Raw genomic sequence first — 27,842 nt, 5'->3', positions numbered from 1 at the left:
CCCGTGTTTCAGCTCTGCTGCATTGTGCAGCATCCAATTTTGTAGGCAAGTGGTGCTGGCTCTATTAATAACACTCACGTGACTCTGGAAAGGCAGTGTAAACTCCCTGGCATAGATGTCTTCCAGGCAGTCTAGACCCCAGCTGAAGGGAGAAATCTGGTGGGGCTTATGGGGAGCTGTTGTCGTCTCCTGCTATTCGCAGAGCTGAGTGCAGTCTCTCTGCTTTCCCTGCAGGTGGCAATGGTATGGATTCTCTAACAAAGAAAACGCGACAAGATGGATCAGAAGTTACTGAAAGACGTAAGAAGGACATTTTTTTATTTTTATGTCATTAGTTTAGGTGACACGCCACCAATCCCAGAAGCAGATGCCCAGTTTTGTAAGGGATTGAATGCTGACCAGAAGTCCAGAACTGAATTCCCCACCTGTCCCTGGTCTCTCTCTTAAAGTCAGAATATGGGAATAGAATGGGCCAAGATCAGACATTCAGAGATACGTGGCATGACCTGATTGTTTAACCACAGATGATTGCCCTGTGGTAACATTTCTAGGCAGAAGTGCAAACATTTGGATTCTCCTCCTAACTCCTATATCAATGCCCTGCATGGCCTAGAAAATGTTCTTTAGATATCTGCTTTGGCTGTGTGTAAAACAGAGGATAAGTTTCCTGCTGGCATTATGGGAATTAGCTAGTAGAAAACTAGTGAGGGGTCTGACCATGGGCTTTGCTGTTACAGCAATGGCTGTGGTTCAGAAGTGCCCAGAAATAATAATACTTCCATGTTTTACAGGGATCTTGGAAAAATGTTTTTCATGGCAGTGATATTCTTAGTTACTGTAGAGTTAGAAATGCCTGCAAACAAACACACAGTACTGTGTGCTGATGAGACTGTAGCCCCCGGGCAGTGTGATCGTAAGGGACTTTACTTTAAGTGAGTCGATCTTTGAATAAGTCATGCTTTTTCATGAAAATTAAGTAGAACACTTACCTTGTTTGGCTATATTAACATGCCATTACTTCTGCACCCTTTTCTTTCCTCAGTTATTACAGAGACTGTAACCACAAGATTGACATCCTTACCACCCAGTAAGTAATTGTCAGTCAGCATTCTGTGCCCCTCCGTGCTATTTGACTGAATTATTTCCATAAATCTCTGGGTGCAGCAGGTCTCGGTGCAGAAAGACTTGCACCCAGAGGGAAGCTATTTTCAGAAATGCCTCTCCCAAAATACTTGTTAGTGGAGAGAAGGAGCAGTATGTGGGGAGCTGGCTGGGTTTTGTCAGAAACAAAGTCACAGTGTCCACTAAGACTGGTAGACCAGACTCTCCAAGGCCTTAAGCCCAGATATAGGGTCTCCAGTGGTGACTATCTCTTGGGGACAAGGGTCAAAAGTGACGGGTCTGCAGCCTCTACTGCTGAGGCTGCAGTGTATTCCCCTGTCATTTTACCCAGTTGACAACAGTGAGTGAATCTTTTTGGGTAATAGGCGTCACGGGTGATTTCTACCTCTATAGGGAATATCAAGTAGGGAAGAATCCTCCGTGCTCTTTATACCACCATATTCTTGATTAGCTTGCTGCAGCTGGGTTGAAAAGGAATTGCCCTATCATCTCATTTATGATGAGGGTTACCAGGAGTATCCTTCAGTCCATGTCTGGAGCAAAACTTGAATACAAACCTCCTGGGTCTGCAGTGTGAATGCTTATCTGCTCTGCCAAGACACTTCTACGCAGTTCTGATATCTCACCAGACATGAAGCTGTACTTGTAATCAAGTGTGAGGACGGTCTTGCAGTGTCCTTGCTCTTCTCATCTTTTACCCTGAGAGAATGTCTTACTTTGTCCTTGTCTCTTCCAGAAGGAGGCAGCAGCAGTGGGCTCAAAACATCATCCCACACTGGAGGGAGCGGAGTGGAAAAGAGGTCTTACACCCATGGCAGCAGCTACGTGACTTCAAGTAAGGAATGAGGACATTGCACAGTGTGGAAACAGAGAGCAAAGGCAGCATGAATGGTCTGAGCAGAGATTCAGGGCAGGGAAGTAAGATGAGCCAGAGGTAAGGAAAACAGGGTTTATATAAGTAGAAGTGGCAAATACTCAAAGCAAAGGTATTCCTTCCCTAAAGTTGGGTGTGAGGATGGGTGAGTAAATGGCAAAATTCCCATTTTCCTTAGGGAAAACTTGATTTTGGGAAAAGAAAATTAATTCAGACAGACTGTTTAAGTATCCCTGCAGAAAACATTCTCCATGCTCCAAAAGAGCTCACAAACCAAAGGGAGTGAAGTGCAGTTTGGAAACTCAACAGGAGAATTAGCCATGCCCAATAGATCTGACAGACAGTGCCATGCCAATTAAAGGCCAGAGCGTGGAATCACTTTCCCTCAGGGCAGATGTGAAGTAACTCCAGTGAAGATGTAAGTTTAATTGTCTAGACTGGCACCAGTCTGAGAACTGAACCCAGCCCTGCAGACGACTCTGCAGGGTTGCCATCTTCCTTGTTATTTCTTTTCAGCGTGTGGAGGAAGAGGAAAGAATCTGAACTTCAGAGATAATGAGTTCTTGGGGTTTTACAGAGCATTTCCTAGTCTTTGCTTTCCCACTCTGCTTGCAGAATGCCTCCAAGAGAGGCCTACTTGTCACAGTAGTTCCTTCTGCTGAATTAAGTGCAAAAAGTTACGGAACAAAACAGATCCTTGTAGAGGGGAACGTCAGCGAGAGAACACTCAGTTGAGATCAGAAGAGCAAGCTCTTTTTGGAGTGGTGGGTAAACAATACTCAGTCTGATCCAGCTGATCAGCGTGGATATGTTGCACTGTATCGCAGGGATCCCTCATACTCCAGCATGAGATTTCATTTAGGAGTATGAACACATTAGTTACGGCTGATCAGTTCTTTTTCCACAGCACTGATGTGAATTAGGAAGGGAAATTCTTTCCTCTGTCTAAATATAACAGCCACTAATAGCCTCTGGGCTGCCTTGGGCCTGACACACACCTCAGTCACTTCTCCAGGAAACAGACTGACTAAGGCATGACTAAGGGAGAGTGTGGATACCTGCTTTGGAAGGGAAATGGACTCATCTCTGCTTTCCCTTATCTCATGAACTGCATCCTTCCTTCAGCACTTTGAGTTTGGCTTAACAATTTCCCAGTTTATGTGGCCTCTTTCATATAACACTCGAGTTTACAGGTGGACCTGTATCCAAAATAAAACCCAGCACCACCCAGAGCCAGATATAGTCCAGCTCAGGGGGGATGGCTTATCACCCTAGACCAAAATCTGCTGTCATATATATCATTGAAAAGATTTGTTTTGAAACCACAAAGGTAGCCAATACTCCTCTCTGCGCTGGATGTTGAGTACAGTCAAAGTTAGACCCAAATGTCATGCTTGCCCATTTCTGGTTGTGAGGTATCAATGCAAATTTGTCCAGCTCGGAAGACAGTAGCGTAAAGCACCCAGGGCACTCAGGGTGTACATCCAGAGCATATCTCCAATTTGCTCACAGCATTTTATTTTACCTATAGGTGGGAGTGGTAGATTGAATTCATCATCATCCTCCGGCTACAGACAAACCCAGTCTCCCAGCTCTACTCTCACCAAATCACCTGGCTCAACATTTGAAAGAAAAACCTATGTCAACCGCCATGCAACATACGAAGGTACCACAGCACATGCGATAGAAAGGAGGCAATGTGTAGTGTGCACTCTGAGGTCACATTAATGCAGGATTGTCCCAAATAGCACAAGAATCCCGTTGTGGTTTTGCTAGGAAATAAGACATCAGGGACACATTTTAATACGTATTTATAGTAATGCTCATTCTTGAATGGAGTTGTGATGTATTTTTGTTGAAAGACATTAGCAGCTCTTTTATGTAATCCTGAATTGCTTTATTTTAATGGAAATGTTTGTTACCCACTGGGATTAGACAGTTACCAGGAAGACATGTTTTGAAAGCTTTTAATGATCTTGTGCAAAATACCTTTCTGTTCTTTTCAGGGAGCTCCAGTGCCAACTCTTCTCCTGAGTTCCCCAGAAAAGAGTTTGGTATGTTCTTTTTAAAGCCGTTCCTCTGAGCATTATGGGGAGGTCGTGAGTTGGTGACTACAGTGTTTTTTGCACATTGCTGTGTGTTGCTCTACCTAGGTTGCCTCTGTACTGGGCAGCCAGTGCAGCTCCATGAGTTTGGAGGAGTCATTTGGGATTTACATTAACAGCTGACAGCAGGGTCTCTAGCTGATACATATGCAAACAGAGGGTACATACCATATATCTGCTACATTCAACTGCTTTTGTGATGCTCCCCATATGACATAGGACATGGACAGGAGAACATGGACATGGGATGCTTCGTAACATTTCCTCCCACTTTCCCTCTCCCCACCATAGCTGGGAGAACAGCTCCAAGCAAGAAAGCCCAGACCCTCAGGATCTTGAGCCATTGCTGGATATACTTTTCCAGTAGCTCTTTTCTAGGCTTCAATATATTTATATGGAAAGATTATCTGGCTATCAAGTGATACCTTTAAACTGAACACTGTCAGTAGGTATGAGCTTGCCCTGCCCCAACTCTGAGCCACGGATTTTACTCAGTGCAGAAAGTAAAACAGTATGATCAGGCCGTCTTTCTGGCTCAGAGACGAGGCAGGATTTCACAGTGTCCAGCCTTGGTCAGTGGGGTAGGGAGACCTATTAGCTTCCTTTTGGCCTGTTGAAATGGAAGATCACCATCTATGAACAACATGCATGTGTACAAAAAGAAACAGCAGCTGGTCCAGAAATGCTAAAGGTGCTACGTATTCTTTAAGATACCTTATGGTCTAGAGGGGGCCTGGTAAAAACTCTGAGGGTTCAATTCCCCCAGCTGTGCCCCAAGTAAAGAAGGTTACTGTCTGAATCTGAGCACTCTTGAGCAAGATCCATGTGTGTTCATTTTCAGAGATGACACAAGCAGTAAAACCTAATAATATTGCTTTTCTCTCATTGCTGTTCACAGCATCTGCCTCCACGAGAGGGAGAAGCCAAAGTCGAGGTGAGTGATACTGTTCTTTTAGAAGCCTCCTTTGTTTTCTTCAGTATGATTGAGAGTATGTTAAATGGACCTATTCCTTTGCTGGAATCAACCAGTTTAAGTGTAGAGCAGTCAGATGAGGTACGTGGATTTATACCACTGCAGATGTGAACCATTTATCTACAAGCAATTGCTTAAACAAGCTCTGTAAAAGTTGACCCCAGTGAAGGTGATGGTGGTTTGGACTGTGTCAGAAAGGAGGATCTACTTGGGAATCTGGACATTCTGGGGGCATAAGACATAGCCTTCCATCTTATCTGTTCACTACCATAAACTCAGTCCATCCATGGTCTGTGACCCGCCTCTGACATATTTACAGTAATTGTATTCACATTCCTCCTACTGCGATCTGTCTTACAAACCATAAGGCCATACCCTGAAATGATCTCATGCTGGTAGCAAGGAGATGGTGAGGAAATTATGGACTTGCTGTGGTCTGTTTAGCCAGATCACTGTAAAGCTCTGCATTGTTTAGATCATTCAGCCCTTCTAATAATTTATTAACAGTGTTGGGGAAAGCAGGATTATATTGCTCTGTAAGAGTGTAATATCTGTTCCCTGTTGCTTGAAGATATAGTGTCACTTTATCCAAGTTAATTTTAGCAGTGGATATGAATCAAAGTATGCTCTTGCACACTCCTCCTGGAGTGTCACAGTTACCAATTATTCTACCTCAGATCTTCACAGTCTCCTCTAGCACACTGCATACCTGAGCTCCCAGCAGAAATAGGCCATACATAATAAAACAGACACCAGAGAATCAGCTCCAGCTTCTCATATTACTTCAGAAAATAATTCCAATCCATCAGCTTCTCCACATGAACGCCAAAGCTAATGTTTCTTTCATAGTGTGTGCACTGTCAGATTTCAGCTTGAGCAGCACGTATCACATGTCCTGGCTGGTCCTGGCCAGTTTGCCTGTGGGTAGCAAGCTTAAAGGCTTACCCCGACCAAATCCCGTTAACTCTATAATCTCTTTTGCTGGACAGTAGAAGACAGTAATAAAATCGAGTACCTGGTGAGAATGTTGGCTTAAAACTGGCCTGTTTACGTTCAGTGAGACAAAAAAGAAGTCAGCAGGTTGTAAGAGACTAAATCTTACAGCCCATTGTAGAGATGACAGTGTGAATTTTACCCAAGAAGTGGTAGGGAATTTGTGTATTTAGTAAGCTTCTTTTGACTTTCTAGGGTTTTGTCCAGAAGGACAATAATATTAATAATAATTGTTATGAGTGGGAATATCAATGTGATTGAGGACTGCATAATTAGGCCTTCTGTATGCCTGGCAGTAACAATCCTATTGACTTCAACAGAGGCCCTCTATGAGTAAAATATAGCTCTCCGGAATTAAAAGTAGAAAAATGTGACCCCAAAACAAGAAGTCACCCAAACCAATTTACAACCAGTTCACATGGGCCATGAGCGCTGCTCAAATCAAGCAGCAAGATGGAACACAGACAACAAGAAAGAAGGAATTCACTTCAGCCTAAGGATTCATTCCCAGCCCAGGGCACAAATGCATCTCACTCCATATTCATGATCTGCTTTTTCTCTTCCCAGAGAGTGAAATACGAGTCCGACTGCAGAGTGCGTCTCCCTCCGGCAGATGTAAGTGCTTTTATTCCAGGGGGGATCAGGTATAAGACAGAGGGTGTTGCTGCTCTGGGTATGTCTGCAGTATCTCTAGGACACAATCTTCATGGTGACAGATAGCAGCAAGTCACTTGTTTTTTCCTGTTAAGAACGTTCATTTGTCTCCCCTTTCTGAACAAGGAAGCGTGCTGTGGGTTAGGTGGTGGTCTTGCAAGGATGTAGTTGTACTTAGTCCCAGAAATGAGGCCCTGAAGCTTTGTTATTAAGTGGCACCCCCAGAAGGCACTCCCAGTAAGTACAACTTCATAGATGGCCACAGGTAAATTCCACTGGATGGTTTAGCCAGGACAGGATTACAGATCAATGAAACAATAGCTTTTGGGTGAGTCTGGACACTTGCTTTTCCTGCCAGGGACAGAGTTGGATGATGTGAAACGTTTGCTGAAAGGAAGTCGATCAGCCAGCTGCAGCCCTACTCGATCACCGTCAAGTACGCTCCCGATACCGAAAAAGGCTGTGGTGGAGACGAAGATGGTTACTGAGAGCTCTCAGTCAGGTACTTGGCAGAGGACGGTTAGCAATGCTGGAGCCATTCCAAATGTGATTTGCCATAAGAATACCCAGTTGCTAAGAACATCCAAGTAATAATACATGGTCTCTGTCCCAGACAGTGGTGGCAATACAGAAAAAGGGTCAGAATGCTGGAGGGTTGTCCAGATGTTGCCCTAACAAGAGCCATCTTGGATAGATTTCTAGTGACTTGTCTAATTTCCATAAAAATAAGCCAGTCCCTGCTGCCCCAAGCTTTAATTCAGAGGTGCTTCTGGCAGAGACAAGAGCTCTAAGCAAACATGTCTTAGATTAATTTGATCTCTTATCTCCAAGATGGAGATAGCTCTGAAGACAACATTTGGGTCAGTGTTTGATTTATTGGCCACACCAATAGTTCAGAGATAGCTAAAACTTGATAATTATAGAAGTAGTACTTAAAAACTATAACCAGCCTTTCATATTTATAAGCCTTACCACAGTGCTTGAGGCAGTGGTATTCACATTCACTCCACTGTCCTCCACCAGTATCTAGGAACAAGCAATACCTTTTTTCTTGCATATAGCTCAAATCCTGTCTGAAACTGGGATTTGTACTCTGATCCACTAGTGAACCAGTCAGAGCCGCATGTGGGAAGCAGAAGTCATATGTCCCATGGCCCAGGATGGTTTATTAACAGAATGTCCAAAGTGTTTTATACTGGTATCATAGCATCTACAAGCAATGAAATCTTTTTGAGGTGTTTTGTGAATGATCATGCTATCAAGTCAATCTTTATTCCATTGGTTAAAATTCAGGGGGACTGTAATCAGCTGGCATTTGGGATCAGTTATACCATGTTAACCTGGAGCCATTGTGTTGGCTCCACGCAAACCCGCAATGCATGCTAAGCCACAAGCCTGCTCTCCTTGAAACCCACTTCTGTTTGTTTGCTTTTCTTATAGTGTCGGGGACATACGATACAACTATCCTGAATACCGCCCTCCCTTCATACATGTGGTCCTCCACTCTGCCTGCTGGGTCTTCCCTTGGTGGATACCATAACAGCTCTTCCTTGATCAATGCTATGTCTCACTCTGCAGGATCAGGTATGCTCCCTGGACCATCCAGTCTTGAAGGATGTAATTCCATACTGAATCTGGGTCAAGAGCAGTGCTTTTTTTTTTTGCACAGCGAGAAGAAATAAAATGATGGAAGAGTCAAGGTGGCAGGGGATATGCTTGAATTTTCTCTGGTTTTCTGTAACTTAGTACTCTCTGCTTCTACACACTGACTGTATTTGAAAATCCTTTGTGGGATTCTATTATTTATTATCAAAATTCCCTAGCAAAACTAGTTTTAGACTCTCATTAACATTGAATTATTACCATTCATTAACATTGAATTATTACCATTATACCATGTAAGAACAACTGGGCCTAACCCTTCTAACCCTTCAGTCCTCATACACAAAAGATATAATAAGTGTTGAAGGTGCTTATACCTTTTAAGGCCACTTCTAAATGTCAAGGATGCTGCATTTCCCAGCAGCACAGAAAAGTCACAGGAAGCTTTATGATAGCATACTACTAAAAGTTTTGCTTTCTCACACTGGGTCGTGATTGCAACTTGTCTGATGTAGGATTTCTCCCCTTTGTCAGTTCAGTAAAAGAGTTGTTTGGTGTCAAAATTTTCGAGATTTTTCCTCTGTGCAATTATTGTGCATTTTCACTAACTGCATTTCTAAGTGACTTTGACTCTTAATTTCTGTGACTGTGCCACTGACCTTCGGGGGCTTGATTTTTGATTCCAGAGAAGTAATAACATTTCCCTTCCTCTTTTTGCAGTTTTTGGTGTTCCAAATAACCTGGCTCCCAGTAATCATACTCTGAACGCAGGCCTGAGCACTTCCTCTACAGGTCAGACTTTTCTCTTCTTCCCTTCACACTTTCACAACACCACACTCCTGGCAGATGTGGACAATAAAAAAATACATATATCACTCTCTTTCTCTCTTCTGGTCCTCACCTCATCTCGGTGTCAGCAGCTTGTCCACACACCTCAGTTATCCTTTGGTTACAGTGGATTTATTCTGAGTCGGCCCCGTATAGCTGGTGTTAGCTCCTGCCTTTTATGTCTGGGAGGCAGGGAAAACTACAGGTGATCTTAAAGGTCCCTTCAAACCTAGACAATTCTGTGATTCTATGATAATTTGTCTTTTGAAAGACACCTGTTAGGCCAGCCTGTTTCTTCCCTAGAAGGGAAGGGTAATACCTTAAAAAATAAACTCACATGTCCTAATCCTAGAAGACCCACTGCTCCTCTGTCAGTTTTCCCTGTAATTTCCCTTTTCTTCACCTGGCTCATGACTTTTAGCAAACTCTCTTCAATGCCACTAAACCACTTCTCTTCCTTTCTCAGTCACACTATGTCTACACAGCATAGTGCCATCATGCAGGGTCTCTGACTGAGCCTGCAGACAGAGCACGGTGTACAAGAGCAGTCTGCTCACTGCATTATTATTGCCACACTGATTCTGGCACCAAAGGTGCTACCCGCAAAGCTGTTTCCTTGTCTCTGGACAGCACTTTGACACACACTGTGTGCAGTTATCTCGTTAAATTTCCCTAAGTCAGACCAAGCCAGTTTTCTGAATTTACCTTTTTCCCAAGTGACTCACCTCCAGGAATGTCCATGCAGCCATGAGAGTGGCCTCGCAATCTGACTTGAGATAATGTTTTAAAATGGTCACCATTATTGTCCTGGGCCAACAGTAACTTACAGAGCAAAATGATCAAAGGAAAAAAACATTTTGTAAGAAAGATCTTTGAACAGAAATGCCTAAGCCTGTGATGCCTCCAGATAGCGGGAGAAATTTCTTGTGAGTGGTCGTCATTATGGTCATTGGTTTAGTTTTGTTTTTAGCTAGAATACCATCTGCACTGCAGGATTCCTGTAACCCCCACTGAAATGTTTTTCTTCGCAGTGTTTGGAGTTCAAAACAACTTGTCTCCAAGCTCTTCATCCCTGACCCAGAATGCTACTGCAGCCTCCACAGGTCAGCAACAATTTAAGCCTAGAGAAAGTGTGAGGGTCACCAATGTGTGCTGCCTTCTGCCGCCTTTTCTATAGTGACTAGAAAGTTCCTATTGACAGAGGCTCCTTCATTACCATCTTGGTGAAGCAGTGTGGTATGAGGGGATATCAAGGAACATTTCCTCTGCTTTGCATGTGCAGGAACAGTTCCCAGTACCTATGTAAGCACTAGAGATTTGCTTGCTGGGAAAGCCCTTGCATGTTTGAGTTGTCCTGAGTGAGAAAATGTTTTTTAAATGGTGTGCAGCCCAAGGTCAGTGTGTGCAGGTACCTTGTTATCCTTCGTCTCTTTCATTCTCGAATTTTTTCATTGCAGCATATGGGATGAAGAACACTTCTCAGAACAACACTGTGGCAAGTACTAGTGTGTCTGCTTCAGCAGGTGAGTGTGACATTCGCAGTTGTTTAGGCATGGCCTCATACAAGCATATAATGATAAAAATGAATTAGGGATTCAGCCAGCCGAGTGACACTAACACCTGGCTCCTCAGGAGCATGATGTCAGTAGCTGAGTCTCCCACCAGTACCTTTCTGAAAAGAAAGCAAATGAGCCAGAAGACAAGAATGAGCAAATGAACCAGTCTTATTCAGATCTCTCCAACTTCGTGGTAACTCGGATGATGTAATTGCAGCTTTTTCTGCTCAGCAGGCAGGTAGCTGGATAGAAGATCACATGTGAAATTGTGCTTCATTTGAAACCAAAACATTTGCAAGGTTGCTCTTAAACATCGTTTTGCAGTAGTGCCAGCCTCAACCACTCAAAAAACAAGGAATTGTTTTATACATGATCAGGTTTATTTTTTTTTCATGAGAGAAGTTGACGTCTTTCTACTGGCCTTTCATCCAAAAATGTTTCAGCTTTTCTCTGCAACTCTGAGAACTATAAATTAGTCATTTATTTTTTGTGTAAGAGAAACCACGCTTCATTTGTAATCCAAGGACTCCAAAAGATGAGACTTAAAAATAGATGTAAATACCACAGAAGTTGTGATAACATTTCTAATACAGTTTTACTCCAGGTTTGTGCTAGAATAATGGAATAATATCATTCTGTTTATCTTGATTTTCAATGTTGTGTCAATTTGTGTGCCAATTCAGGTTCGTAAACCATTCCAGGCATACTTGATACCGCCTAATGGCAGAAGGGTGACCACACTGATGTTTTTGAGCCTTGTTTGGCCTGTGCCAAACCTCACCAATGCCTCATAACCATACCCAGCTCCAAAGGATATGGAGTGCTTTGTGCTTGACAGAGTAGGTCTGCTAAAGGTGCATCCCAGGTTGAGCTGTGTTGGCTCTGATGGCGCTTGAATACCTCTCTCAGACTGAGTTTCTGTGCATCTATAGTAAGTGTGTTTGAGAAGCAAAGAGTTCTGTCCTGGTTTCAGCTGGGATAGAGTTAATTTTCATGGAAGCACGGAATCACGGAATTGTCAGAGTTGGAAGGGATCTTCTAGAGATCATCTAGTCCAACTCCCCTGCCAAAGCAGGATGGTCTATAGCACATCACTCAGGGCTGCATCCAGGAGGGTCTTGAAGATCTCCAGAGAAGGGGACTCCACACCCTCCCTGGGCAGCCTGTTCCAAGGCTCTGGCACCCTCACCGGAAAGAAGTTCTTACTCATATTTGAGTGGAACTTCCCACGTTCCAACTTGTGCCCGTTGCCCCTCATCCTGTCACTGGGAACTACTGAAAAGAGTCCGGCTCCATCCTCCCTCAAACCGCCCTTTAGATACTTGTAAGCATTAATAAGGTCTCCCCTCAGCCTTCTCCCAGCTCTCAGTCCCAGCTCTCTCAGCCATAAGGGAGATGCTCCAATCCCTTAATCATCTTTGTTGCCCTACGCTGGACTCTTTCCAGTAGTTCCCTGTCTCTCTTGAACTGGGGAGCCCAGAACTGGACACAGTATTCCAGTTGTGGCCTCACCACTGCAGAGTAGAGGGGGAGAATGACCTCCCTCAGCCTACTGGTCACACTCTTCCCTATGCAGCCTAGGATCCCATTGGCCCTCTTGGCAACAAGGGCACATTGCTGGCCCTTTCTTTCTAGTGGTTGCTGTGTTTCAGATTTGGTATGAAAGGAATGTCAATAATGCTTGTAGGTTTATTTGTTGTCAGGTGATGTTTGTATTTTTCAAGGACTTTTTTCAGCTTCCCATAGAAGCTGATAAGGAGCATAGACAGAATGATGGAATGGCCAATGGAATATTCCATACCACAGACGTCATGCTCAGTCTATAAAGGGGGCTAGCCGGGGGGGTGGGTACTCACCATCACTGCTCGTGACAGTGCCAATTCACTAATTTGCCAGGTGGTGACAGTGACTTCTGCCTGCCATATTCTTTTACTACTACTACTATTATTATTGTTATTACTATTTTCCTTTTGTTCTATTTAACTGTCTTTATCTCAGCCCACGTGGGTTTTTTTCCTTTCCTTTCCCTTCCTTCTCTCGCTCTTCTTCTACCCTCCTAGGGGGAAGGGAGAGAACTGCATGAGCGGCTGCGTGGTCCTAGCTGCCAGCTGGGGTAACCGCAACATTGAGCAAATAATTTCTATATGTGATTGAATTCCAGATGCTCTCCTTTTCTGGTAGCAGTTGCTCCCCTGCTAGTGAAATACATATCTCTAAAGGTATCTAATGACATCCACAGCTCTCCTCTTAGCCTCAGTGACCAGTGGGTCTCTTACAGGATGTTTATAGTACTGGCAACACCAATCACAATGGGACTACCTATTATAATGAACAAGTATTGTGGCTTGTAATTATGACTCGGTGGCCCACGCTTATCTCCTCCTCTTTCCCATCCTTTACCAATATTCCAGGGGGAACCGTTTTGACCTCCCAGGGAGATGACATTCTGCGCAAAGACTGCAAGTTCCTGCTGCTGGAGAAAGACAATGCGCCAGCAAAGAAGGAGATGGAGCTCTTGATCATGACAAAGGACAGTGGCAAAGTCTTTAGTGCTTCCACCACTGGGCTTAATGGAGGTAACTTCTCTTCTTTGGGACATATGGATATGCTGAGGACAAAGAAATGGAGACTGATCACAGGGGGAGGTCAGAGTTCAGGACGCTACACTGGACTCATACCCCTGCAAGCCAAACAAGAAGCTCTGGCAGGCAGTTAGCCTTTAACCGTGCCAGCTGCAATCTAGGTCAAGCTTTTGCATTTGAGGCTCCAGAGTGTGCCTTGAAATATTTTGCAAAGCTCAGGAGCTTTGAAAGGAAAAACCTAGATCTGGTTTAAACAGGCAAAGCGATTGTGTCTTCCCAATAAAAAATATGCCTTTTGCCAATGAAAGAAGATAGGCCTGGTTGAAGTTCTGGGGTAATGTTTTTAATTATATTTGGTTCCTGTTCAGGATCCTTTGCAGAAGACACATTGAAAAAGGAGAAGCAGGGATTTTCCTCCTCTTATGCTACAGATACCGGCCTAAAATCAGATGCAAATGGTAAGAGTTTGTCCCTGTAGAAATGCAATAGAACTTTCTCCTTCTGCCTCCATTACTACCTTCCCCTTTCAAGCCCATGCTCTTAAGTTTAATTGTGTATAGAAAGACTGTTAAACCCTCTTTTACTACTGTTAAAACAGGAGCATTGAAATCTGTGCCAACAAGGGACAAAGCAACTTATGCAGGTAAGTGGTGCAATTGAATAAAACGGGATAGCTAACAGTACAGCTACCGGGACAGATTCATGGGAGGAGAGGGCTCAGACAGACCATTGTGGCTATTGATGTCATTTATGGCTCAAAAGTGTACAAAAAAATTGACCCCAAGGGGATCACATTTTTTCAGCTGTTATTTTAAAACACACCAAGTGTTGTCCCCTGTTGGAATTCCCATCACGAATGCTGTTCCCAGCTTCCACAGGGACTAGAATTAACACCTCCCATGTGCAGAGTTGGGTGTAAAGATTTTTCTCCATAGCCCTTTGTATAATGAGTGAGACCTTGGTGTCCTTATTCTAAGAGATTCTTGACTCTGAAGTTAAGGAGCTATTGATTGACCAGGAGACTGCCCCTTCCCTCTTCCAGAAATACGAAATGGTGAAGCAGGGGGTGCAATCGGATCAGCACCATCCTGGTGTCCCTGTGGTTCCTGCTGCAGCTGGTGGAAATGGCTCCTGGGTTTGCTTCTGGCCTGGTTGCTTCTCCTTGGATTGCTTTTTGGACTCATTGCTCTGGGTAAGAAAAAACTGAGGAAGAAAATGTTGAATGGGATAGAAAGACAAGCAGAGGGTCAAAGCTGGCAAAGAGGCCAAGTACCAGAGATATCAAGCCAGAGAACTGAGGAGGTGCACATTCAGCTTGGTGGTGACTGCCACTGAGGTATTACAAATGGACAGAAAGAACAGATAAGGAATATAAACCTTTGATGAGGGGTTATATAGTCTTGGGGTGAGTAGAATAGGAAAACTCCTGAGATCTGAGGTCTTACTTCTCATAGACTAACGGATTCCAAAGTTGTAATTTAAACTCCAAATATCCCTGCTAGAAAAAGAGATAAAAAGAATAATCTGGCAAAACAAAGTGGCCATAGTTTTGTTGCCTTGTCCCTGCTGTTAGAAGTAGGTATTTCAGGCGTGTGTCTGTGGCAGCATGTTCCCTAACATTTTCCTTTAACCTTCCAGCGGAAGAAGTCAGAAAGCTGAAATCTCGTGTGGAAAACCTGGAAAAAATCAATGGCGGCCTCTTGACAATTAACCAAGGGAATTCAAAATTAGAAAAGGATGTTTCAAGAGTAGACTTTCTTCATGGTATTCAACCCTCCTCAGCCTTCCCTTATGAAAATGAAGAATCGGTGTGGTTGATGGTGAAGAGCAGACTGAACAAGGAAATAGAACGAGGTGAGTGAAGCCAATGTCTGTGATGCTGCATGAGACCAAGTTATTTAAAGGGGAGTGGGAGGATTTGATTGCCCAAGGGCCTAAAGACCAGGACTTTTAGACTGCAATGAAGTCTGTGAAAAGTAGTGCCCTCACAGACAGGCTGTGCTGGAGCTCAGAGTGCTGCCACTAGCACTGGTGGTACATCCCTTAAAGCCAGAAGAAAAGGGAGAAGAAAGGAGGTTGTGGACATGCCATCCTGTGCCAGGATGTATCATGTTTGCTGTAGCAAGTGAGTTTTCCATTTTGAAAGAACTACACAGAAAAATGAACCCACATTTTGTTTCTCATACTACTTTTTGTAGCAAGGGAAAGATGATTTACTTCTGTTTAGCAGATGATGGAAGTAAGTTAAGAACAGAGGAGCCAACATTCTTCCAGCTTCAGAAGTTTCAAGGATTTGCAAAAGCAAATTTGCTGAGGAAACTCTACTTACAAAGCCATACTGTGCTTGATGGTCTGTGTTGCCTGCAGCCTCAAAATAGTTAGAGTGATTCTTGAAGTGAGTAGCTATTCTGTTGTGTAATGCACTCTAACAACCCCTTCACTTCCCATTACAGGCTACTTCCGAGGGGAGAGAGGAGAACCTGGTGAGAAAGGTACAGCCATGCAGTCCTTCTCTTCCTCTGTCCTGTTGTTTGGCTCTGGCAACGCACAAGTTTGGGGTGGATGTTGCCACAAGGAGCAATTGGCACTGAGAAAGATGAAGCTGTTTTATACTTGAACAAAAGGAGTGTAAAGCTAGTTCGCCACTTAAACTGTAGAGGGTCTGATCCCTTCCAGAACTAATACACAAGGCGCAATCTTGCATTGTGCCAGTGTGAAAGGCCAGATCCTGTTTGCCACTAGTGGGATGGGTCTGATACTGCACTATTCAAGTGTGAAGTGTCCCTCTTTACCCAAAACTCCTTTGTGTGTCGTTGAAGGTGGGAAACCAACTAGAAAAACAAAGAATGAATGATTATTGGAAATACCTCCAAGATCTCTCCTGATACCATTTTTTAAAATTCTTTTCCCAGGTGATATGGGAATGCAAGGTCCCAGAGGTGAGTCCACAGTTCCCTGCTTCCTCAGGTAGATTCGCAGCCTGTCATAGGGCCTGGGCAGCAAATGGATTTTTGTTACTCCAGAAGTTAGAGAAGCTGATGCATTCTGTAGTTCAGAGATTGCTGTGATGCTTCTTCCGGGCAAAGGCAATTTTAGAGTTCACAGTAGAAGAGAAAACAGATCTCACTTTGAATCAAGAAACTTCTTTCGTCTGGATGAAAGTCGTTCCTGAAGCCAATCATCTCTACCTGGTTTAATCACAGAGTGGTTCACAGGATTTTGTGTGGTGTGAATGATTCAATCCATAGCATAAGTACAGGGGGACCAGTGTGGCATTGCTGGAGATGACAGAACTTGTAAACGTGCCAGGAACATAAACTACTTTTAATGGGGGGTGAGGGTCAGCCAATAGGGAAGACCTATTCCTCACTGACTCTCTATTTCTTTCTCCCTACAGGAGAGCGAGGACTTCCTGGTGTCCCAGGTGGGCAGCAGTACAATTCTCCTTTGAGAGAGGGCATTTAGTGACATTACTGTAGGCAAGAGCAGATTTTGCACTGCAAACCTAGCTCGAGGTGGTTTTCTAAAGAGTTGATATTTAGTATAGAGTAAGTCATTTGAGTAATACCTGCCTGTAGCTACAGACACAGTTCACAGACTTGGTTACAAGAAAGGCCTCAGCCTTAGTTGAACATGCCTAATTTGGGGGTGTGAAGATCCCAGTCTACCTTTGAAAGAGTCCCACAGCTGCATGAGTACCAGGCCCAACTTCCTTGTGCTCTTCTATGTATTGTGTTCTTCTAAAGAGATCACTGTTCAAGTATCCATGTTCCAAGTAACACATTCTTTACCCCAGCTGATGAATCCTTCCAGGCTTCAGGTTCCCCTAATTTGCATGTTATTCTTTCATTGTACACAGGCAAGGACTCTGAACATTTGTTGTGTTTTTCTTTCCAGGCATTCCTGGTCCAATTGGGCACCAAGGACCAGAAGGACCGAAAGGACAGAAAGGCAGTATGGGTAAGCATCTCTATCAATGCTGTGAGTCTCACAACTGATTGACATATGTCATGGGAATACAGACACCAGGTTGGTGTGATCAGTGCCTTTCCCCATGGATGTGGCCATGGATCCTCTTGCCCAAGACCTCCCATAGACCCCCTTTTTTACAAGGCATTTGTTTCTTATAGGTGATCCTGGCATGGAAGGTCCCATGGGACAAAGAGGTCGAGAAGGGCTACCAGGGCCTCGAGGGGAGCCTGGACCCCCTGGATTTGGAGAAAAAGGAGACCGAGGTAGGAACTAGGTGTCCCATTCTTGGATAAAGCAGAGATGTACAAAAGCTATAGATTGGTCCCAATATATAAAACACATCCGTGATAGAATTTGATTTGATTACTTATATCCAGATTTCATTTTAGACATTTCCCAGTACAGACAAATCTGGCCTAAGGGATTTTTTTTTTGCCAAAATTGCAATAGGTAACAAGGATTGTTTTTATTTTGCCAGGTCTCACAGTCAGGTTTGAGTTTGGCAGATCCAAAAGCACTTAGTATCAAGGTCATCTTCTTCGCTGTTATCCAAGTCACCAAAGCTGGGGGATTTCTCTTGCTCATCCTAAAGCCCAGTGAGATGGGATGTTTTCTGGGACAGTGCATGCTTATTTGGATGCTTTGAACTGACCAGCAGATTGTTCATGACACTTGCCAGAGAAAGAATAACGTGAGATGGGACAATAGAAAAATGGGATCACAATTGTATTCCATAGTATCTATTCGTGTTCTTGTTCTGCAGGTGCTGTTGGTGAGCCAGGTCCTCCAGGGCCACCTGGTCCTCCAGGTGCTGCTGGCCTCAAAGGTAAATAAGATGGACTTATCTACTCCTAACCAGTGTGAACCTAGCAAACTGGTTAGGAGTAGATGAGTACTCCAGCCTTTCTGTTTCGCTTGTGTTGCACTGCAGTAATCAGAAAAGTGAACTAATGGTCCTCATTTTAGATAAAATTTACTTTGGTAGATACACATAACCTTTAGAGCAATAAATTCTTGGAGATTTTTAGTGAGAGTGGGGATTGGCAGGGATATTTCCCAAAACACCAATCTTTAAGATGTTTGAAGTTTCCAGCTGTTTTTTCTCTGCTTTCAGAAATAATACAGTAAACTCCATCTCACTAACAGGCTTCTAACAGAGTTACAGCTCTACAATCCATGTAACTGGGATAAAAATGGTGCTATAAAAAACATGTCCCACCTAAAGTACAGATCCCAGTGTCTCAGCTGGGATGATGATGGAAGGCTTGAGTCTCTGTACCTTACTTTAGGGAAAACCACTTCCTCTATATCACAAAGGAACTAAGTTGTGTAGATTTGTTGTCCTAATTTTGAGGATGCCAGCGATGCAAAGTCTTCTAGTGGCTGGGGGAATTCCATTCTGCTAAATACCTATTGGGTTGTAGATGCTGTTGGACAAACCAAAAGAGGTTTGTTCATTTTCTAATTGTCGTATTACTGAAAGAAAATCCATGTTGCTTATTCACAGGTCTGATGGGTTCTCCAGGCCCACAAGGTCCTCCTGGTGAGTGCTGCATTCCTTTGCTATGGCATCTAAAGAAACAAAACCAGAGTGACAACTTCTCATAGTTTTTCTTCTTCAGTGATGCATAATGGTGAGTGGGATGGATTAAACACCCCATTTCATTTGTCTGCAGGTCCTCCCGGCCTACAAGGATTTAGAGGAGAAGCAGGTCTCCCGGGTGCTAAGGGTAAGCTTCTCTTCCCCTCAGCAATTACAGCAGCACTAGCTGATGTTCTTTTCTAGCACTGCTCTGAGTACCACACCTGGTCTGAGCGTGGAGCATTCTGATGCCAGGGGCAATGAACAGTGTAAGACTGAGGAAAGGGGAGGAGGAACTAGATTTAGTGATTGCAAGCAAATATTGAGAAATACAAGAGACACAGAGGTAATAGAGTAATCTCAGTGAGGAAACGTGGTTGGATGGATGGAATGTATCGAAGGAAAAGAATTTCCAGTTTGAGTTTGTCTGATATCAGGGCACCTGTATTTCCCCTACGATTTTTCTTGATACATGAGGTTCCTTTCCCTTCTGACTTGTTATTACTATTCTTCAATCATCCATGTATCTTTCAGGGGAGAAAGGACCCAGTGGAGCCCCTGGACCCAAAGGTATGTTGATCGATTAAATATCTTTGTGGATATTTTCTTTAGATTCCTTTAAATATGGATACTGTCCATGGGTGTTAACCCTGTCTTCTTTGGGTGTTTCTTCTGGGCTCTTGTCAGAAAGCAGACTTTATTTTCTTTGATGGAAACGTTTTACAATGAAACAATCTCACAGAATCCTTCCCTTTTCTGTACCACAGGTGATCAGGGTGAGAAGGGTTCTCGTGGAATGACAGGTCAGTGGATTGTTTTCCTGGAGTAACAGCCTATCTAATATACACGGGCATTATTTGAGTTTTCAAATAATAGTATAGCCCAGCCAATTCCCGTTAGCTTTCTGGAAAACTATAATGGTGTTATTGGTTATAGGAATTTTATTTTTGCACCCAAGTTTTAAACAAATAGATCCCATTCTTAATTCCAGTAATCTTGGTAGCAATCTCTCTGTATTTAGCTTTAGGGAAATTCTCCCTCACATGCCCTGTATTCACTTGGGCTTTTGTAATCGCCAGAGACAGTCACGAATCAGGAGGCCTGAACATTCTGTCAATGCTGTTTTTCAATTGCAAAGCACAAAATATTGCTGACAGTCATAAATTATATCTTCACCAAGATTTGTTTGATTCATTTTCATGCCATTTCACTACAGGTGAACAAGGCTCAAGAGGAATGCCTGGTCCTCCAGGAGAGCCAGGGCCTAAAGGACCTGCAGGTGGGTAACAGAAAACAGCTGTGTTTGTTTGTGGGGTAATGTCATTTCCACCCAGAGAGTGTTTCTATGAGCACAGACAAGGAAACAATATGGGAGTGGAGTGATACTGGTTGTGATACTAGGTCTTTTCTCTAGATAGCTAAGATTAGTCTGTATGCTCAGAAAAGATGTCATACAGTTAAGTTTCAAGTGAATTTTTCTGGATCTTCAGTAATTGCAGCCAAGATTTCTTTCAGATGCAATATGACAAAAAGCCATTTTCTTGTCTTTAGGGCTGTGCTCCACTTAGTAGGACAGGACAACTGTGGTACTATTTCAGTGGTCCCTAACAATCTCTTTTCTTTGGACAGGACAAGCTGGCCGTGATGGACAGCCAGGTGAAAAAGGTAAGGGATTCCTTTGAGGAAGATATGCAGGTACTTTCTGCTTTGGCAGCAGGTTGATTTGTAAAAGGGGTGGGAGAAGATGGCAGCAGATCCATGTTCTAGGATCTTGCTGTCTCAGAAGAGCTGTAGAGCCAACCATGTAAGCATGGAACTAAGACATACGATGCAGGTACCTGTAAACTTGTGACAGAGTTCTTTTCTGTCATTGATGTTCATCTCCCAGACACTGATGCTGAAAATGGCCAGTTGACTATGAGGATACAATAGGTAGAAAGTGCTGCAGGACCGCCACTGGCCAAGCTTGACTGGATTGGTAGATTGTAAATTGGTGACTTCTGGCTTGTTAATGGTGATTATATCCCTAGGTGAACCAGGTCTTATGGGAATGCCAGGAGCCCGAGGCCCACCAGGACCCACTGGAGATGCAGGACAGCCAGGTAAGAGCATACAGAGAACAAAAATACTTTTTGCTCAGTTGGGAATACACATGTCTTTGTCACCCATTTCCGCTCTTAATTTGAAGTTAAGGCTTGCAGAGGATCTCTGTAGTATAAGATTGTGATGAAAGGAAAACACACATGGAATCTAGACCCTTTGTGATCTCAGGATTGCACATACTGTAAACAAGAACATCAGCTGCTATTAGCCAACATTCAGTTTACATACTAGTTCCTAGGCCAATTTACACCACTTGTGGGCTGCATGCTATAATTTGACATAGATGTAGTCTTTTTCTCCCTGTCTATCCTTTCCCCATCTGAAATTTGCTTAGGTATCTTAGAAATTTTGTCTTTTTCTTCCAGGTCTCACAGGACCCCAAGGACCGCCAGGTAGGTTTTTCCACTGTGTTCCAATTTATCAATGATATGCTTTGATACAGGTTCAAAAACCCCCTGTCATTTTTCCTCTATGGCGCTTGTGGCTTCCAAAGTGATATCTCAAGGTTTCTGCATCTCCCTTGGCTTTTGAGACAGGTTTTGTGGTTGGAGTGTAATTTTTGAGGAATGCAGGGCCTTGGAGTGTTTGAAAATTTGCCTCTCCCCAAAACATAGTTTGCAACAAATAACGTGTTTCAGTTCCCTGTGCATCCCTGAAAAGTCCTTCTAATCAGCAGCAGAAACGGAGGGGAGAGGTTGAGGCAACAGAGGTGAAAACAGAGGATGTGACATCTGCAAGAAGAGGTGGTCTGGGGGCACGTCACAAGGGAATTTATCCAGGAGCCTCAGGACAGTACCTGGAAGAAGCTACAGGCAAATCTAGGGAGCAGTGCCATCATCCAGGGAGCAGTGGGAGAAGGGAAGCCCTTAACTATGCCCAGGGACATTACCATCTCAGTCTACAGTCTGCTGTCAATTCCTCCACTTGCTGTCAGCGATGTGCTTATAAAAGCTGTAAGCCAGGGTCTTGAGTAGGGAGTTACTTCTATAAACCCACAAGTGAAACTCAGCTGGGGTACCTGGAAAAAATAGAAGAAACAATATTTGCACTAACCATTTTAAATTGTTCATCTACCTCATATCAGGACTTCCAGGCAACCCAGGCCGACCAGGGGATAAAGGTGAGTTTTGTTTCTTCCCTAATACTCATTTTTTCCTCTAAGCACTTAGTTTTTGGGAGAATTATCTGCTCTGCTGACCAGTCCCTGAATCAACAGTGGCATCTAGTGGCTATAGAAAGGGAAGGTTTGAGAAACAGACGGTAGGCAAAGCCTCCTTGAGTGCACAGGAAGTGCTGGGCATCTGCTGAGGCACTCAATGTGACAGTTCTCCACTGAGAAAATCTTAGCAAATCTGATTTCTGCCCTGAGCATATGAGTGTGATGCCTGGTGACCACAACGGAAGCTGTGTGCCTGCCTCGGATAGATCAAGGCCTGTCACCTATTCAGGCAGGTGTTGTTCTTGGAAAGCTGGAGGATATCTTCTGGATTAGCTGAGCTCTGTTGCTTCCCCCATGACCTTCTAGTGCTAGGACTTCTCAGACGAGATCAAGGGCAAAGAGAACAGAAATCAAATGCTTAATAAGACAATGTAATTGAGCTAGTGACAAATCTTTCCCCAAAGAGAAGTTCATCTTTTGTCTCTTTCTTTTCCTAGGAGAACCTGGAGCTCCCGGAAAAGTCATAAGTGCTGGTATGTGGTGCTGTGAGAATTCAAACACTTCTGCTCTTGGAGGATTTTCTCTGCTTTTTGCTATGCCTCCTAAATTCATCTCAGCTGTGTGCCAGACCTGTACTGGTGCTCCCTGTGTTGGGAGAACACATATGCTATAGAAGTGTGATTCTTTAAGGATAGATTTGTTACACGTTTGCTGGATGGGTGTATATATGTGTATGTGTGCAAGTGTATGCGTTTGTGTTTCAGAGGGTTCGTCAACTATCGCTCTGCCAGGCCCACCAGGTCCCCCAGGCCCACCTGGCCCCACTGGACCCCCAGGTGTTCCAGGTGAGGAAGCTGCTCCTCTGCTGTGGTTTTTGCAGGCAGCTTGTGTTGCTGTGCATCCAGTTCTTAATTTAATGTGTGATGTTTATTGTCTCTGCCAGGCTGCCCTGTCTGGGAGGCAAGATTGCTCAGGCAGTCTAGATACATGGTCCTCACCCTTCCCTGCAGAAAGACCAAGATCTCAGGTGGAGTTAGGGAGGCAGCAGCCTCAAGGGAGAAATGGGATATGATCACAGGGGGCCAGGACAGAAGGGAGGGCTGAGAAGATGAAGAAACTGAAAACAGTGTTGTTTGATCTGATGAGTAAAAAGTAGTGATAGGTCAAATCCAGCAAGTAGAATCAAGCTCTTTTGCCTCTCAGGAAAGCAGGCTTGTGTCTAATCCTTCTCCTGGCACTGTTACTGAAATCAGGAAGTGCTTGTTTTTCAGTCTTAGCTTTGAACTCAAGACAGCAGAAATCCCACATGAGCATCTACAAATCTTTCATGCAAACACACACAGACACTGGCTGTGCATGACCTTGGTCCTCAGACTTCTCTGTACCAGGTCAGACACTGCCCTCCAGCACAATGGTGTCAGGCAGCAGGGTTCCTGAGCCCTGGTTCTCATGGCAGTTCTGGGCCACTCCCAGCTGTACAGCTGGAGCTAATTCTGGAGCTGGTTTGGTAGAGCCAGCCTTGATTTGCAGCCCGGAATGCATTTCTGTTGTGGTCGGTGACATTCTGGTTGTTTCCCCGGGCTAAAAGGCACCAAGCACCTAAATTGCCACATGGTGGAAAATAAGCCTCTTTTCCAGAGCTTCAAGTAATATATGGGACATTGATGAATTCATACCCCATAGCAATTCCATTTACTTGTGCAGGCAAATACATTATTTTATAATTTCAGTTCTTATAAAAGAACTATTGATTCTTTCCTGCTACTGTAAAATACAACCAGGAAAATCTAATGCAATCTGTTTTTTTTCCTTTGAAACCAGGTCCTGTTGGACCAGCTGGTCTCCCTGGACAGCAAGGTACTATTCTCCATCAGCTTTGATTCTGCTGCTGAAGATAACTGAATTCATTAGTTTTCCTTTGTTTCTAATTCTCCCAGCCCTTGGCACAATCTCTCTCCCTTTTGTTTGCAGATTTTTTCCTTTCAGTTCATTTTGCTGCATTATTTGGTGTAATTAATCTTGTAAAGAATTTCTATTCTTTTTTTCTTTCCCGGGGGAAGAAGGGGGTGATAAAAGCCAGTGTGATGTGGATGCTGCAAATGTCTCTTTTTCATGTTATTTTTTCTGGAGGTTGGTATTTCTAAGGCACCTCTCAAGTGCAGTTGCCTTTCTGTGGTAGGGAACATAGCCCAGCTGGATGCCTCCTGCCATTTTGAAAGGTGGGAGAGCAAACTCGAGCCAAATTGAGAATAATGTCAGTGTGAAACCACTGTCAATTGGACAGACATCTGTTTGGAAGGGCCTGAACAGAACTGACTCCTAAGAACCTTTCTTAAGAATCTTTCTTCTGTTAGGGCAAATTGTGCCATAATTTCCACATTTGAATACAGTGCCCCTCAGAGCCAGGGACTGAATTCATGCTCCCAGTTCAGCAAAGTCTGAACCTGTTCTCGAGGAGGTGAGGAGTGGGTACAAAACGTATCATCTCAGTTAAATAATTCACTTTCTTCTTTTTTTTTTTTTCCTGAAAAAGGTCCACGGGGCGAGAAGGGATCCGCAGGTGAAACTGTGATAGAAACTATCAAAACAGAAGTCTCATCATTAGCATCTCAAAGTAAGTGGGGCTGCCTTTCCACTCCTTTGATTGGAGAGGTGCCAGATGCCTCAAGGTCTGCTCACAGCTAACAGGAGATGACTTTACCTCTTTCCCCTCAACATGACATAGGGCAAGTGTGTGTGTGTGTGTGTATGTTTGGTGGTGGGACAGCAATACCAGCTACTTCTTCTGCTCTCCTTCTCACCTGTGCATCCTAAAGGGCTTTCAAAAGGAGGTAGATGGCATCAGGCCCATGTCAGAGAGAGGAAAACTAAGGAATGGTGACTGGTGAACATTCCTTAACAGCAGAGATGGTCACAGAGCTGTGAGGTTTCAGCCTGGCCTTTTAGCCACTGTGCTCACACAGGGAAGTTCCCTATGTAATATGAACATGGAGCCACCTGTAAGAGGAGAATCAGTTTGAAAAGGCATATTAATCTGAGCAACTGAAATCAGAATCTCTCTGCAAATTAGAGGACAAACTCAGAGAGAAGAAAATGCTATTTTAAGATGAAAATAAGTGAAGCAGAGCAGAATGGTTTAATAGCATCCTGAGAAAAATGTCTGCTTGCTCTGTGCAATACCAAATGTGTGGTGCATTTACAGTCAGTATTCCTAGGGTCTGGGACCTCTGCAACTGTTCAGGAAAGGCAAGGTAGAGGAGGGCATAAAAGTCATAAATGGTCCTTGCCTGATCACCATCTGAATGGGGTCATGTAGATTCAGACCATGCTTCAGTACTGTCCCCCAATCAGGAATCTTGGATCTCAGCATCACTGAACTTTGAGTTTGTGCAATGGCTTGGAGGTGAAAATGCATCTCCAAGCAAATAACTCAGTGCAGCTACTTGTTAAATAATGGCTGCTTACTATTCTCCTCCCCAAACTTGCTCCTCTTTGAAAGAATCTTTCCTCTCCTTGAAAGTTCTTTCCCTCCTGTAGCCTTTGAGTCCTTTGCTCTTTCCCTCAGCAACCGTTACTCTCCAGAGAGGTCTCCTCCCTGTTTCTAATACACTGCCAGCCTGTTCAGCGCTGTATTTTGCTTCATGTCCTAACCTGCATGCTGGCAACCGAATGCTTCTCTCCCCTCTCTGCCTCAATTTTGGATTAGGTCATCCAGGTCCTGCCTTAGTCCACCTTTGACTGTAAGAACTTCTAACAGCAACGTAATGACAGTGTTTCCATAGCAGCAGTAGCTCCATAGCAACAATTTTCCCTTTTTTGTGTGTTTTTCATTTGCACAGTGATGGCAGATTTACAAGGGCGAGCAGGACCACCAGGTCCCCCTGGACCACCAGGTACGTAATACAGCAGAGGTCAGTACGTAAGCAGGGGGATGTTAACACACATGGTGCGTTTCTGGGCCATGTGATTTGGTGAGTAAATATTCTGTAATACCCCTGTTTCTTTTGTCATCAGGTGAATCTGTTCAGGGACCCCCTGGGCCTCGTGGTCCCCCAGGTAAGAGCTTGTTTCTCTGAAACACCTGGAAAGTGGGAGTTTTTTCCAGTGCCTCTCTCCTGTGCCTTGTGGTATCCCAGATGCAATCTTGGATCTGGTGGAACTTAGTAGGGCCGATTTTACTGGAAGCAGAATTTTACACAGTGGGTCCCTACCAACACAATTTCACTGCAATATAGTTTCACAGGAGCAAGACACTGCTCAAGAGAGGAAATCTGCTTTGGCAGAGGTTTGCTAGCCAGAGTAGTAAATCATAAGAGCCAAACTTTTGGGGAAGACACTCAATGTTCTCAAGTCCCCAGAGGAAGTAGCTGCAATCAACCCCATCTTTACTTCTTACTCGTCCAGCCTTAACTTCCAGCTGGGGACAGATGGAGCACTTCTTACCATGAGGAACATATCCCTGCTCCACTTCCTGTAGTGCAGATTTCCCTTTCACAGCCAGAAGAGGGGAGGTGCAAGAGGACATGAGACAGGAGCATAACCCCATTCCTTGCTCTCTGCTCAGTAGCCAAGGGACACAGGTCAGGTGTGTGATGAAATGAACCTTCCTTCTCAGTGTAGTGAAGGCCAGCTGGGATAGACACTCTGGACCACAAAGAAAGGTGTTTCTCTGTCCTGTATCTGCTGTGGTGGCAAACGAGCATGAAAAATAACTAACAGGGATAGATGTGTGTGGAGAAAACAATATTACTAGCCTACACTTGGAAATATTTGAGCGATGGCCATGGCTGGAGATGTAGGAGCTCTGAAATGCATTTGTTTATATTGCTAAGGCTCATCCTTCCTGAAGCTTTTTGTGTCCCTTTTGCCTAGGAGAAGGATTGCCAGGACCTCCAGGCCCACCAGGGAGACCAGCATCTTCCACCTCCACCTCAGGTAGGTTCTTCCCACTCATTCCCTCGCCTCTGCCCAGGGAATGTCCTGGCTGTTGGGGTTCCAGAGAGCACATCCTTGGCTAGAACCAGTTGGAGCTGGAGGAAACCTGTGTCATGTTCAGTTGGATGTCATGAAGAACCCTTTTTGTTTTAATTACAGAAACATTCTTACAAGGCCCACCAGGTCCACCAGGCCCACCAGGCCCGAAGGGAGACCAAGGTGGGTATATCCTGCTGCCTCACCAAGATACTAGATGGATCTCAGCACCTCAGACTGAAAAGAAGGAAGGAAGGGCTTGGAAACAGAAAGTGTTCCACCTTTCTGTGGCTGTAAGAAAGCTAGCACAGTGGTCACTAAATAGGGCTCCTACCTGCTGCCATAAAACAAGTCAGTCTTTGTCAGAGTAACTTATTAGCCTCCAGTACTGGTGTCAAAGCAATCGCTGTATTCAGATCTGACTTTGCAAGCCCATTAGATTCAGGAGCATTCAGAGCCACAGATTTGCCATTAGCAGGGAACAATCTTTTTGCAAAATGCAGTGTGGACTTGGCTAAGTCAACGCAAGGAGGTGGCCCTGTGAAGTGTAGCTTAGCTCTCAGCTGGCAGGCAAAGATGGGATCTACTCCCTTTACCCATTTCTGCCCTGCAGATTGATAATATTCTGTGGTGCGGGCTGGGATGTTGCAGATCAGAACAAAACAAATGCTAACACTGTTCCTCTGCTCCTCTGTTCACAGGAGAACGAGGTCCACGAGGATTCACGGGTAAGGAGGCTTCCAGGAGATATCAGTGGGGTGCAGGG

The 27,842-nt window shown here is 44.2% G+C and overlaps 1 protein-coding gene across 1 annotated transcript in view; it reads left to right on the top strand.

Moving 5' to 3' along the window:
* Positions 1–245: 245 nt before the first annotated feature.
* COL17A1 (collagen type XVII alpha 1 chain) overlaps positions 246–27,842 on the top strand; it is a 37,345-nt gene continuing 9,748 nt past the window's right edge. Inside the window, exons 1-41 of the mRNA XM_074159015.1 lie at positions 246–300; positions 1,043–1,087; positions 1,859–1,957; positions 3,528–3,662; positions 4,003–4,050; positions 5,000–5,035; positions 6,635–6,682; positions 7,080–7,223; positions 8,162–8,305; positions 9,044–9,115; positions 10,183–10,254; positions 10,609–10,674; positions 13,119–13,283; positions 13,658–13,747; positions 13,888–13,932; positions 14,332–14,481; positions 14,928–15,143; positions 15,743–15,781; positions 16,202–16,228; positions 16,687–16,713; positions 17,187–17,249; positions 17,420–17,524; positions 18,025–18,087; positions 18,769–18,804; positions 18,938–18,991; positions 19,378–19,413; positions 19,611–19,646; positions 20,060–20,122; positions 20,473–20,508; positions 20,874–20,945; positions 21,312–21,338; positions 22,031–22,066; positions 22,603–22,638; positions 22,870–22,950; positions 23,927–23,962; positions 24,639–24,719; positions 25,945–25,998; positions 26,120–26,161; positions 26,984–27,040; positions 27,200–27,259; positions 27,778–27,804. Coding sequence (XP_074015116.1) covers positions 246–300; positions 1,043–1,087; positions 1,859–1,957; positions 3,528–3,662; positions 4,003–4,050; positions 5,000–5,035; positions 6,635–6,682; positions 7,080–7,223; positions 8,162–8,305; positions 9,044–9,115; positions 10,183–10,254; positions 10,609–10,674; positions 13,119–13,283; positions 13,658–13,747; positions 13,888–13,932; positions 14,332–14,481; positions 14,928–15,143; positions 15,743–15,781; positions 16,202–16,228; positions 16,687–16,713; positions 17,187–17,249; positions 17,420–17,524; positions 18,025–18,087; positions 18,769–18,804; positions 18,938–18,991; positions 19,378–19,413; positions 19,611–19,646; positions 20,060–20,122; positions 20,473–20,508; positions 20,874–20,945; positions 21,312–21,338; positions 22,031–22,066; positions 22,603–22,638; positions 22,870–22,950; positions 23,927–23,962; positions 24,639–24,719; positions 25,945–25,998; positions 26,120–26,161; positions 26,984–27,040; positions 27,200–27,259; positions 27,778–27,804 — 2,824 coding nt within the window. The remainder of the gene's footprint in view (positions 301–1,042; positions 1,088–1,858; positions 1,958–3,527; positions 3,663–4,002; positions 4,051–4,999; positions 5,036–6,634; positions 6,683–7,079; positions 7,224–8,161; positions 8,306–9,043; positions 9,116–10,182; positions 10,255–10,608; positions 10,675–13,118; positions 13,284–13,657; positions 13,748–13,887; positions 13,933–14,331; positions 14,482–14,927; positions 15,144–15,742; positions 15,782–16,201; positions 16,229–16,686; positions 16,714–17,186; positions 17,250–17,419; positions 17,525–18,024; positions 18,088–18,768; positions 18,805–18,937; positions 18,992–19,377; positions 19,414–19,610; positions 19,647–20,059; positions 20,123–20,472; positions 20,509–20,873; positions 20,946–21,311; positions 21,339–22,030; positions 22,067–22,602; positions 22,639–22,869; positions 22,951–23,926; positions 23,963–24,638; positions 24,720–25,944; positions 25,999–26,119; positions 26,162–26,983; positions 27,041–27,199; positions 27,260–27,777; positions 27,805–27,842) is intronic.

Source organism: Numenius arquata, chromosome 15 (genome assembly GCF_964106895.1).
Source record: "Numenius arquata chromosome 15, bNumArq3.hap1.1, whole genome shotgun sequence".
Lineage (NCBI taxonomy): Eukaryota > Metazoa > Chordata > Aves > Charadriiformes > Scolopacidae > Numenius > Numenius arquata.
Note: the sequence above shows the minus strand (reverse complement) of the source record. Positions and strands in the feature narration are given on the sequence as shown.